Genomic DNA, 13,971 nt, shown 5'->3' with positions numbered 1-13,971 from the left:
GCTTTCAATCCATCTCTCTTGTAATGGATTTTATGAAGTGGAGCAAACCTGTACAGCACCTACAGGACCTCACAGCCTCGGGCACCGGGCTGCGGCACCACTTACAATCCCTCAGTTATTTATTATGCATCCTGTTTTTTAATTAATGTAATTTCCTAGATGAAAGAAGTGATTAAAGTTCCATGGGGCTGGAGAGGAAGAGGAACCGCTGTGGTCAAATTTTGATGAAGTATTGCTTGCTGGTGCACTTCCAACACCTAGCGGCCAGCACCACACCACCACCACCACCTCCACCACACTGCTGCACAAGTCTCGCTTCATTTCCTCGAGGTCTGAATTGGTTGATAATTGGTCCGGAACTGAGCTATTCTCCTTTTCTCCTCTATTCCCAGGGTTTGATGAATACTTTACCGGGCTCACACTGGAGAACAATCGCAGGAACGTGTGGTTTGCAGAGTTTTGGGAGGAAAACTTCGACTGCAGGCTCCTCAGTGCCTCGAAGAGAGAGGACACCAGCCGTAAATGCACAGGTACATGATTTCTGACATGAACAAAGGAGGAACATCTCTGTATTACATTAATAGATGCATTTTTTCACCCTCCTATGTCAGGCTGATGTGAACTTGACCTTTTGTTCGCATTAGAAGCTGCAGATAGACTGTTGGGGTTTTAATTCAAACCTCTCTTGTCTGCAGCGCAGCCACAGAGTCTAACACCAGGTGTTTCTACCCAGCGGGTGCAGGACAGGCAGAGTTTATTATTAGAATAATAATGCACCACGTGTCTTAGTCATACTACAGTTACAGACCGTCTGCTCCTCTGGCTAATGTCCTGTAACTCTTAAATCCCATATTCCCACCATTCCCCCTTAACCCAGTCACCTTGACAGCTCAGCACAGTCGTGCCGTGTGTACTAACTGTGCAGAGCCAGAGTTGGAAATTACAGGAAAAATGACAGAAAGCCGTGTGAATACTCTTGATGCCCCCATTCTTTACTTGCATTTTTGTGGTGGCATTAATGATAGCGTGGTTGCAGTGATGCACACTCGTATTACCTAAACTCTTCCTGCCAACGGTGTGACAGGCATTGCACTGCATGTATTATCTACAAGGATGATGCCTGTGATGTGGGATGCTGTATTAATCTTGCTTGCATACGTGATGACGGTAATGGCAGTGTGACACAAATTGCTGTTTGCCGAAGGATTTCGGTTCCTTTATAATCTCCTATTTGCCGTCTTTTATCATGCGTCAAAGACAGAGGATGCTCGTCCACTTAGAGAGCCCCACAAACCCTCTGTAAAATGACTGTAAACATCTTTTTATCCTCTCCTTCATTCAGCTGAAAACGGCTGTACAACTGTCGCTATGTTCTCCCTTTTTGTACTCTTCCTCAAGCCGAGCTGATATTTATGAATGTTAAATACAAATGGCAGGCTTTTGGATTCAAAGACTGTCCATTTAGCGCCATATGCAGAGCTCTGAAAAGCAGAAAGGTTATGTGTGGGCTGAAATGTATGTTAAGTCCTGAGAAATGGGCTGAAATGTCAGCACAGATTGCTTTTGACCTCCGTCAGTTTATGCAAGTCTCCCACATCCTTATATGTTTCCTATTAACATCATCTGCTGCTCCACTGAGCTCTCCATGTGAACTATGAGCAGCTATCACTGAGGAGAAAATTGTCTTTCAGTATTCTCTGTTATTTCCTTGATGATGCCTCTTTGTTTACTGGGAGCTTGAATATTGAAATTATGATGGTAATGATGATGATCACGGTCATGATGATTATTATTATTAAAAGTAATAGTAGTATATTTGTTGTTGCAATTTTCAGTCACTCTTTGAAGTGCAGCTTTCATCTAGCAGGCGTATAAAATAGCTAATTCAATTTTTAACAAAAACAAAAATCCAGCCGTGGCTCTGCATTATGTATTCAGGCAGTGTATCAGCTGCATGAGGCAAAACCTTTATGGCAGCCCATAGTGAAAGGGCAGTGCACTGAGAGGAGGAGATAAAAGAGCAGGAAGCCACTGTAGAAGAGTGCCATACTAAAGTTCATGGTGATCTTCATCACCTTACAGAAGTGAGGTCCATTCTTAGCAGCCTATTACTTTGAAATACAGCACAGTAATTCAATCTGAGCCTACTGTATTTGTCACAAACACTTTGTCTCACAGCTCAGCTTGATGTTTTCCACACGGGAATTAAACGTGTCGTCTTATTTTCTATGCCACATTGTACCTTTAGGTGTAATTCATGCAAAATCCAAACTAAACTAACTGGCAGTAAACTGTAAACGGAGGAATAAAAAATGAAGATGATAGGCAGTGCTGAGAGGATGTAAGGTCTAATAGTTTATGGTGCATTTGGCTTTAAGTCCTCCTCTTTCCTCCTCTTCCCTCAGGCCAGGAGCGCATCGGGATTGACTCCAAGTATGAGCAGGAAGGGAAGGTGCAGTTTGTGATTGACGCCGTGTACGCCATGGCCCACGCTCTCCACAACATGCAGAGGGACTTATGTCCTGATCAGCCTGGCGTTTGTCCACAGATGGAGTCAGCTGAGGGAAAGACTCTGCTCAAGTACATACGCAACACCAGCTTCAACGGTGAGTGACACGGCATAAAAGTCATAAAGTAAAAACTGATGGTAGAGGTAGAGTTTGGGATGATGTTTTTTTTATACTGACTATAAAAAGCATGGTAAAAACTAGATTAATAGTATCTTCACTACAGGTAATCTACTTTTCACTGGATAGCAATACATATATTTTAGAGAAAACAGAATAAACTGTAGATTAGAGCAGTGAATGAATATTTCAAGTGCTAATTTTCTTGCTGAGAGTTAGATGAGAGGAGTGATGTCACGCTAATGTCTGTGTGCTAAATATAAAATAACAGCCAGAACAGGGTTAGCTTAGCTTAACATAAAAAGAAAACAGTGGGAGACACTACATAGTTCACCTCTAAAGCTCAAGAATTATTTATGAGTTATATCTCATTTGTTTAATTTGTGTAAAAAAGACAAGTGTGCCAGTTTCATGTTGCTTTATGTTACAGTGACCATATTTTCAAGCCCCCCAGATGGGCTAATGAGCACACCTACCGAGCACCTCCTTTTCTACACTATGGACGCCATGAAGGCAGCATTTTCATTGCCAGATACTTAATGAAGGAAGGACAAACCCCGGAGCTCTTTTGAAAAGACAGACTCTTTCCTTGGCATGACAGCTAACTGTTAGCATGCTGATGGTTGCATATGACTCACAGGCCGGCAACAGTTTTGACAAGGACACACTGATTGATTGACACACGTACAGACAAATCTGTGTTGAGACACATGGTGCATTGTTTATGTTTTTATACTGGGTTAAGTAATAATGAGTGGGACAGAAGATGATAAACATCTATGTAAGTGCTGAAAACAAGTAAAATAATAATTATAATATTATAATTTTGGTGAGAACTGGGACAATTTGGTATTTTACAGATATTTGTCAGAGGTCAGGACACTCAATTTGAAACAGGGACAATCCCAGACATACCTGGACGTCTGCTCACCACAAGTCATGTACTGGAGTGCTTCTTGGCCAGGAGCAGTTGCTAAGCATCAAGTGGAGACATAACCCTCTGTAAATTGGCGAATTGTCATTTTTATGATTCTGATTTATTAATCCTTGGACAGACCCGGACTAGTTCTTTCCTCCTTTGTCCAGTCTTTATGCTAAGCTAACTGTCTCCTGGCGCCAGTCAGGCATCAGAGTGGTATCTATTTCCTCATTTAAGTCTCGGTAAAAAAGCAAATAAGCGCTTTTCCCAAAATAAAACATCTGCTTTAAAGGCACTTCACCCCAAAATCAAAAATGCTTATTTTCCTTCTTACCCACAGCACTATTTATGGCTCTGTATATTTTTCGTGTGAGTTTCTGAGATGTCAGCCGTGGAGATGTCTGTCTTCTCTCCAATATAATGGGATGGCAATTGGCTTGTGGTATACAAAGTGCCAAAAAATACATTTGAAAAATTCAGCTGCAGTGTCTCTTTCCAGAAATCCCTGTTAAACCCTGTTACTCAAGATAATCCACAGAGCTTGTTGTTTACAGCTTCGTGAAGGAACTACCTTCTTTTTGCAGTAGAATCTTCCTAAATAAAACTGCTCACAAAAACGTCTGTGGATTATCTTGAGTAAACAGGTTGTGATTTCTGGAACGAGACACCGGCGTTAAGTTTTCCAAATGTATTTTTTGGTGCCTTGATCACCACAAGCAGAGTACAATTTAGTCCCATTATATTGAAGAGAAGGCAGACATCAAATAATCTATATATCTCCAATATGTCCAAAACTCTGCAACTCACACCAAGAGACTCTAGATGGATAAATAGCACTACAGGTGAGAGGAAAAATATGTATTTTTAAATTTTGGGTTGAACTGTCCCTTTAAACTTGCAGACTCTAATCAGAATGGCCCAAATATGCACATTTTAGCAAGCTAACCATGGCATATTAATGTCAGCATTAAGCTCAAAATGTAGAAGACTTTGACAAGTTTCAGTTTCATAAAACATCAGAAGAGCAAGTGAGAAAGGCTCCGTGGCATCAGTGCTCTCATCTAACTCCCGTCAAGAAAGCTTCTGTGCCCACACCAAGCTGCAGCGTCAATTTAAAACATAATTTGAGACAAAACAAAACAAAACTGTAGACATAAGAGCCAGAGCTATTTCGGTTTCAAACCATAAAAAAGTAGGTAATAAATACATCCCACCTCCTCTGTTTTATGCAACATGCAGTCGCTTGTGGGCTGACTGCACTTTAAATTTACATCCCGTTTCATTCATAGCTCAAAGCACCACAACATTTTCTGGATCTGTGAAATATTTTAAGCCAATGTGATATATTATGGGTCTACCAGTACTTGAACCTCTACATTATTCAGCCCTGTACAGAAAGTGATGTGGAAGATACTTAACAATTAATGGCAATAGCTATTAATGACAACTGCTCTGAAATGCAGAAGTGAGTGGAGGAAGGGAGCCAAATGGGAGCAGAGTTTAAAACAAGAGAAACCTTTGTCATTACAAATGTGCTGCTATGTATGTCAGCCAGTGATCATTAGAGGCTCTTCTGAAGTACATTGTGTCTTCACAAAATGTTCTAGATAAGATTCAGCTGTTTAAAGTATAGGATCAGCGTAATCTTCTCACAAAACTGGCCTACTTTTAGAAGTGGACCCAGCTTATTGTCATATTCTTAAGTATTTAAAAAAACACTCCTCTGTGCGTGTGTGTTTTATTTGTGGGGAAAATGAACTTGTATGAACTTTACTGGGAGAGACGTTTTGTACTAACGCTTCACTAAAGATCCTGGTGTTTCATTTCATGCTTTATTTTTTGCCTCATTTCACTGCACATTACCGACACGAAATTTCACACAAAATAAACTGCAGTCTAATAAACTTTTACAGATTCAGCAGCTGAAAAGAAACAGAGCATCCTTGACTGGTTGAAAGAATGAATGCAAAAGTAAAATAGACACAAGATAGATGAAGGTTGTCGTGATTCTCCAAATCCACGATTCAATTCAAAGAAAACCTATTTCAATCGATTTCGATTTAACATTGAAATTGTGACACCCGCACTATAGATAGTTTGCTAATACTTTGGAATATATTTTGTTATGAACTACAAGACCTTTTTAAAATATTCTTATTAAATATAAACAGTTTACACTACTGTACATTTAGAAAAAGGAGAGAAGGAAGCAAAGTGCTCACTTTTTTATGAAACCCCCTACCCTGCCTCAATCTCATAAACAGAAAAAAACAAAACACACAGTAAGGGCAAATAAAATAAAATAAGGGTAAAAATACACCTAGAAGAAAAAAAAGATGTGACTTATAATATAATACAGTTTGAAAGGGCTCAGTCATCTGCCTTATCAGGCATAATATCTGTGAAAGATAAAAATGGTCTTCATATCTTTTATCAAAGTCCTTTAAAGAACCTCAAAGAGAGAACCTCAGATTTTACAACTTTAGATTGAACAGAAGCTCCTTGAGCGATCGTAAGATGGGGGCAAAGTCGAGTCAGATTTTATCTATATAGCCCAATGTCACAGTCTGTGTATCAATGTGTATCATGCCCTCTGTCCTTTAGAGCCTCGATTGGGTTAAAAAAAAAAAAAAAAAGAAAAGAAGAAACTCCTCCCAAAAAAACATTTTAACAGGGAAAAAAAATGGACGAAACCTCAGGGAGAGCCACAGAGGAAGGATCCATCTCTCAGAATGGACAGACGTGCAGGAGATGCTGGATATATGGAATAGAAAACCAAAATCACACAAACTGGTGACAGAATTTCTGATACATTAAACAATAAAGTAAATGCAAAGTGTTTTTTCCAATTTAAAATAGTGAACAGCCTGGCTAGTAGAGTACTGAGGACCATGGCATTGTGTGACTCAACAGAGAGCTCCTTGTTGGGTGGCATCCCAAAAATGGCAGAAAGGGAAATTTGATTAGAAGACCACAAGTTTATCAATTGTTGTTATTAAATGCTTTTAGTATTTCAAACAGCGGAAACTGTAGGAGACAAAACAAAGATCAAATTGTGCTGTTTCTCGAGGGCCACTAGTAATTATCCCGGGAAATACTTGAGGAAATTAATTAATTAATTAATTGCCATTTCATTTGGTGTCCTTATTCTGTCATGTTAGCCCATTTCTGTTCGGAAGCTGGGATTTTGTTTTGTTCTGCTCTAACCAATCTATAGCGAGAGTGACATATGTGTCCTTGTGAGATCCTTTTCAGTCAAAACAGGAGTTTTTTTCCCCCAGTGATCTAAGATATTTAATTATTTAAGAGCGTTTATTTCTCCAAGGCGACTTACAACAGTTGCATTGATGTCATCTGTGCTTGTTGTTGCTTGTCTTTGTGGATGTAGTTGTTTGCCTGCCTCCTGCAGCGGAAGATGGCTTCACCATTACTGTAGTAATCCTGCCCTACAAAGCTCTGATTGGCTTGGTCATTTTCCCCTCCAACAACAGAGACTGATTAAAAAAAAATCAAAAATGTGGGCAGTGATTCAGAGGTCTTGAACCAGCCTGTGTATTTGTATTTATTCTAGCTTTGTTACTGTCAATACTATGACTTCTCTACCGCTGTTTGTGGCTGCCCTAACCCCATTCCCTCCTACTGAAGACATAAATCTTTAGGAACAGGTCACAAATGTATAGCTTTATCTTTTTAAGAAGGCTGAGATTTTTTTTTACAGCTGGGTACTGTAGTTTCCAGCAAACATTACTCAAACAGGAGCAAATAGTGCATTTGTTTGGGACTATTTTCAGCTGTGGATTAATACACACTTGCTGGACCAGTGAGTATTTCAGCAGCAGAACAGCGTATGTGGGTTCAGTTAAAAATAAATAATAGTGCCCAAGTTTATCATAATGAAGGGACATGTCACCAAATGCACTGACGCGATTTTCTGATGTGTTTTTAATAGTTTTTGGACAGTAATGGAAGTCTGTGGCACAGAGGGAAAAGGCTTTGGCTACACAGACAACACTTAGTGTGATGAAATTATTGCTGGTTTTGTTCTTTTCTTGGTTTATTGGCAAGAAAAAAACAGAAAATCATTAGAATTATTCTTTAAAAGATCATACAGTAAATACAACAGGCAACATCACGCTCTAAAATGATTCTGAACTGGAAAAAGTTTGGTCATATGCACATTTTGTATTCTGCTGATCAGTGAGAGCAGCACACTGATCGTGTTTCACAGGGCGAATAACTCTTCACAATTACTTATAGGCAAGAACGTGTGAAAACAAACTTCTGTCAGCGATCTAAAGGCTAAAGAGCTGCCTGCCTTTCTCTAACTCTGTCGCTATGGCAGCAGTGCAGAGTTCCAGCAGGCGAGAAGCCCTCGGATTTTAAGGTGGAACTAAAGAAATTCAATATGTGCACTTGCCTGAGCGGTGCTAAGATTTCAGGGAGACCTTAACTAAGTGCAGATTCATGCATAGGATTGAGAATCTGCTGGCCAATCTCAATAACCATCTGGCTTTGAGCTGACTTTTCTTGGATTTTCAGCTTCAGTGTGGCGCTGACTAAAGAAAGAGGTTCATTTCACCTGAGCCAAAACTAAGAGCTCTACCTGCTCTATCTCTTCTACCTCTTCCCGTCCTGCTATTATATTCTCAAACCTTTTTACTGGCAAGCAGAGGTTGTTGTGCTGTGGCTCAGGCATATCTCTCTGGCCCTTATTGCATTTAGACTGGAACCACGCACATTAGCCTGTGTATGTGCCGCTGCTAATGTATGTTTGAGAGCGAAGGAGTGTAAGCCTCCTTTGTTGATCTCCCCACTGCGCTGGAGTCACAGAGCTGAAGAGTGAGAGGCAGGGAAAAAAAAAGGAGAGAATAATGATGCGAGAGAAACACAGCAGTGGATCCCCAGTCCACCCACACTGCTCGGCACAGCACAGCAGCAGTGCACTTTTGTCATGTCTTAGTTCAGAGCCACATGCAAATGCATAAATCTTTCATCTTAGACAGCGCTCACACCAAGGAGCCTACACAGACCATTTTGTTCCCTTGAAAATATCAGGCGATTGAAAATACAAAGGAATTCCTAATGCCTTTTTATCTGCACGCGCAGAAACACCACTTAATTATTTGCTCTAAAGCTGAAGAGTGCCAAGTGCCCAATCACTCATGTCACTTTGCTGAATGACTTTGCATGTTTGTTTATTTGTGTACTGTATGTTGTTTGCTGGGGCGTGGAGTAAGAATGGTAGCTCTGTCACAGCTTTTGCTCACACGAGTCAATACCTTGTCAACATCTTTATACACTGTGTCAACAAGTCTACTGTCTGTGTGGTGGAAGCAGAAGTGACAGGACGGTGACTGCCACCCACTGACTTTTAGTTTTAGAGACGCATCTCACAACGGGCTTCAAAAGTCTACTTGACTTCATTCTGAACACCCGTTCTGCTTGATTTTCTGTGCCGACACACATGGATACCTATGAATTAATGTTCTAATTTTAAACGGAACAGACCGATGGGTCCATGGTGCCATTTCTGTGTTCTTAAAGCCTCATTTGGAAGGGTAAAAATGCACATATTATATCAAAGTTGAGTGTCTCCTTAAAAAGTAGGATTTGTCTTGTTGCCGTTTGTAATGACAAAAAGATAGTTGACTGTTGAGTCTCAGTGTCAGGAGGTCAAATATTGACCTGAGCACAGCAAAATAATGAAAAAAATAAGGAGGTACGGGGTCTCTGAGGATGCAGGCGCCACCGCACACTTCTGGTGAGTCGTGGGTGATGATTGAGAGGGACTGTTTTTGTACAAAAATCTGGGAGAAAATAACCATTCATAAGTGTTGGAAAACCTAGTTTAAAAAAAGATTTAGCTGTTTAGACCATTTCTCAAGACTGTGTAGGCGTGGCAGATCATGTTTTGATTGTCATCACTCTCAGGAGAACCGGCACAAAAGGAAAGTATTGCTGTCAACAAGGGCAGCAGCAAAATGTATTTGAGCCGAAAGGATCACCTAAAAGATTCAATATCACTTTAATGTACTCTATATTCAGAATATTTCCGCCTACTGCAACAGCGTTTTCCAATGGGGAACTGAAGCCTCGGTCTATCAAATCCAACAGGCGTCTTTGACAAAAACAGTAATTTTACCTTTTTTTAACCATTTTACCAAAACAAGTGAGTTGCTGGACTACCGCTGTCTCTAGTGGTTAGTTTATTTGTGCCATCGTGTGGCGTTTTAACATGTTAGTTTACATAGAAACTAAAGTTACTTGCGACTGTTGATCGAGGCAGCGGTAGATCAGCAGCTCACATGTTCTGTGAGGGAAAATGGAGTTTGGTGTGATGTAACGACTTCAGTTCACCATTGTTGAGTTGGCTCAGGCTCAGAGAGCGAGTTTAAGCAGCAGAAATAGGGGATTCGAGTCACATGACTTGAGCTTGTGACTGACTTAATTCACAAATTTGAGGACTTGAGACTTGCGTGACTAACTGATAAAAGATTTAACTTTGACTTGTATTCATGACTTGAGACAAAACTGGAAACTGGCTAACAGCAAGAATACATTTTTCTTCCATTGTTTACACAGCACAGGAATCATGGGGATATGGAAGTGGCGAAACAAAGAAGACATATGATCGGTTGATGTGCCACCATGTTATTGCAGTGCTGAAAAACGTTTAGGCAGGTTCAACTCGTGTGCAGCACACAGTGACAAGTGTAAAACATCAGGTTTTGGCTTCAGGTTCCCGGCTTCAAAAATGACTCGTAGCTTGATGCGTTGTCACTGATAGTCTGAACATACCATTCAGGTTAAGACTTGACATTTACACGCGTGATCTACTCCCACCTCTGTTAAGCAGGACTAGAGAGATTTTGTTCAAACCCAATATCAGGTAGTCTACAAAGACTTAAATTACAGTATTTAGAATTTGGATTAAAACTACATTTTAAAACTTTTACGATGCTCACTATTATATACATAAGACCCTAAATTACATAGTTAGAAAGCTGTTGCGGATTTAGGTATCCAGTGGCTTTAAGGTGGAATATACTATCACTTTGCATAACAGCGGATAGTGAGGGATTTGTGGCTCCCCATCAACATGAAAATGGACACTTAAAGTCTTACAAGCTGACATTTGTGATGCACAATGGTGTCACAAAGTCAAAAAGATACATATGGGTGCTTATGCACAGTATTTTATTAAAATGGCTCCTAGTCTGATGCCTGAAGTGGGATTTTCTCCCGCTCCCTCTGCCTGTCTTGTTTTACAAGACTCTTTTGGCCTGAAACTTTGTAGAATGTTCAATGACAAATGTCCTTGGAAAAAAGAAACTGGAGGGAGATGAAATTCCCTCCTGGCTGAATACGAAGGAAAAAGGGGCAGTGGCCTTCCATCCAAAAGCCACCCGCTCTGTTCTAGATACAAAAGACAACATGTTCCCAAAAGTGTTTTGGACATATGCTCCTGGTCGTTCTGTCTACACTTTTTTATAGCCAGAGCTATTAAAGTGCTTAATTCCCAGGCCAAGTGTCATCAGACTCCCCCTGTCCCATTTCAAAAATGGTATCTCCTCTCATGCTTATTAGCTATTGTATGCACCGCCAAGGTGAATCCATTCTTTGCCGTCACTGTGAGATGGTAAGAATGACCTCATCAACAATGCAGGCCTCATGTATAATATAAAGTACAACCGTTTTTCCCATTAATGCCATTCAACATTCACGGCTGTGAGGGAGATCTGATGTTGACTGACATCTGCATTAACGCACCGCCTGGCTCACTTATTAAAATTGAGCACACATCCACAACAGACACCAGTGTGGACGGACACAACTGACAGGCTCGGGAACTCACATTTAAACAACTCTTTTCGCTCATACATAATGTTTCAGGTGTCTGCAGTCCTCTCTGAGCTAATTAGTGAAATCTTCAGGGCTCGGCTTGAGACAGCCTGCTGCACACCGAGAGCAGATGGGGACCGTATGATGCTTTGGCTGACCTGTGTATCCTCCCTATATCTCCTGTTGTTGTCCACTGTGTGATGGAAACGTATTATCGAGGAGGTGTACGGCATTTGAAGCAGCGCTGAGTTTCCGATATTAGAGCGCAACTGAGAGTCCACACACCAAACAATGTTTTCCATGTGAAAATTCATTCCTCCAGTGGCACTGTGTGCAGCTGCGATGATGCATAGGAAGCAGGTGAGAAAGTGCTATATTGGTCAGTGGGGAGCTTGCTTCCCTGCCCATGATTATCATAAAGGTTGAAGATGTAGGTCATTGTGTTTGGAGGTTTAACTGCGAGGACTCAAGCACACGGAGGTCCATTGTGTGAGTCCGTGTAGGCCACCGCACAGTAAGAGGCGGGAGGTTAAAAGTTCATGTTTTTCTTTTGTTCGAAGAGATGCTGTACCTTGTCACGCTGGTGTCTAACACTTTTCTACTCTGCTGCTTTTTCTCTCCCTCCTGCTCTGTACAGGCAGCGCCGGCACCTCTGTTGTGTTCAACAAGAACGGCGACGCTCCAGGACGCTATGACCTGTTCCAGTTCCAGCTGACCAACTCCTCCACCCCGGAGTATAAGGTGGTAGGACAGTGGGTGGAGACGCTCCAACTCAAGGTACGACAATTTACTGACATGAGGTGTCTGCACGTACAAGCGCATTAGATGTAAGACGTTCAATGCCATATTTTAATCACATTTAAGGCCAATTTTGCAAGAAAACTAAACACATGTGAAGATAGAGGTATACTCTTCTAATACATGTATCAGTTCAAAATTATATCTAAGTAAGAAAACACAAGCTAGCCAGTCTATATCATGTCTTTGCTAGCTAGTTAGCCTGTTTTGCTTTGTAGTAAAATGCTAGTTAACTAGCAAACTAATCTACATCAATTGTTAGCTAGGTGTTTACACCTGACAGCTAATGTTACCTCTTGTCTTATTAAATTAAGACTGAAAGTAAACACATTAATTGACCGTGTGTGTGTGTGTGCGTGTGTGTGTGTGTGTGTGTGTGTGTGTGTGTGTGTGTCTGTGTGTGTGTTTGTGTGTGTGAACATGTTCCTCTCTTCATTGTCAGAGGAAAATATTACACCTCAAGAATTTTAAACATCTATATTCTGAGTAAAGATTAACACTAACTCTTGCTAAATTGTACAAACAGGTTCATTTTTTTTGTAGCTTAAATACATCAATTACACTGAAAGCAAAACATGCCTGCACCTGAGCTCCCTCCATATTTGAGATGCAAATAACGCGCATCCGCTTGTCACATAAGAGATTTCCAATTTTGGAAAAGAGAAAGTCTTCACAGTAAATCTTTAGTGTCACTGAGCCTAGACAACCTGTTTAGATACAAGATTCAATAAATATTTGACATTGTGTGTCTGATTCACACATGACACACATACAATGTCAAATGTGTGACCAAGGAGGCTACAGGTCTTTAAAAAGTATTAAAATATTTTAAATTCAGATTGACCAATAAAAGACCTTAAAAAGCATTAAATTTAAAATGTCTGTTGGGAAGGTCTTAAGTATTTATTTATTAAATGCTGAAAGCATGGTCTAATTACTCCAAGTGCAAAATACTTGTATGTTTAATCTTTCATGAAATCAAGAACTGTACTCAAATGCCTCTGTTATCCTGTTCACAAACTTAGCTGACCTGCAAACACTCCAGTTTCTTTGGCTTTACTTTCTCCATATTTTCAACAATTTCTGCGGTGCTTCAGTTTAGCTCTTAATCTCCAGTATTTCATTGCAGGTCTCATTCATGTCCATCAACTTAAACTGGTGATTTGCATCGCACAATCACACATTCCTTACTCAGGACAGAAATACAAGGAATAATATTGGCTAAATAACGTGTAGGAAACATTAAAGAGAATCACAATAATGGTACGGCCTGCGTCTAAATGACTTTCAGCATGGAATTTTGGGACTTAGGAAGGGTCAATTGTCCAACATCCAGAGTCTGAAATGAATCCGTATCAAGGTAGAATTCCCCGATTCTACACTGAAAATCATCTAGACCCCTGTATTATTGTGTTGGTTCTCTTTACCCGGCACTGCTTCTTACACATTATTTGGCTAACATCATTCCTTGTATTTATACTTTCAATAGAGAAAGTGTGGATGTGCACAATGCAAATCACCAGTTCCAGCTGATGGACAAATGAGAATTGAGGCACTGAAATACTACAGATTAACAAATAAATGAAAGCACAGGATTAAAGGTTAAAATTATGGAGAAAGTCAACCCACAGATTGTTTGAAGGTTAGCTATCTAGCTAGTTTTTGGCATCCAGACAGATGTTGCGGTGGTCACCAGCAGACAAAGTTAATATGAAACACCCAAACGGCTGTAAGATGATAACAAAGGCATTTTAATTCAACTCTTTATGATTTCATGAAACATTA

The 13,971-nt window shown here is 40.4% G+C and overlaps 1 protein-coding gene across 1 annotated transcript in view; it reads left to right on the top strand.

Moving 5' to 3' along the window:
• The window catches only part of LOC146325094 (metabotropic glutamate receptor 7-like), a 106,880-nt gene that overhangs the window by 64,355 nt on the left and 28,554 nt on the right, over positions 1–13,971 (top strand). The window contains exons 5-7 of the mRNA XM_084720900.1: positions 393–530; positions 2,406–2,606; positions 12,026–12,165. Of these exons, the coding sequence (XP_084577026.1) occupies positions 393–530; positions 2,406–2,606; positions 12,026–12,165 (479 nt within the window). The remainder of the gene's footprint in view (positions 1–392; positions 531–2,405; positions 2,607–12,025; positions 12,166–13,971) is intronic.

This window comes from Lutjanus erythropterus, chromosome 6, assembly GCF_056507025.1.
Source record: "Lutjanus erythropterus isolate fLutEry1 chromosome 6, fLutEry1.hap2, whole genome shotgun sequence".
NCBI classification, from domain to species: domain Eukaryota; kingdom Metazoa; phylum Chordata; class Actinopteri; order Lutjaniformes; family Lutjanidae; genus Lutjanus; species Lutjanus erythropterus.
This window is presented reverse-complemented; position numbering and strand designations above follow the sequence as displayed.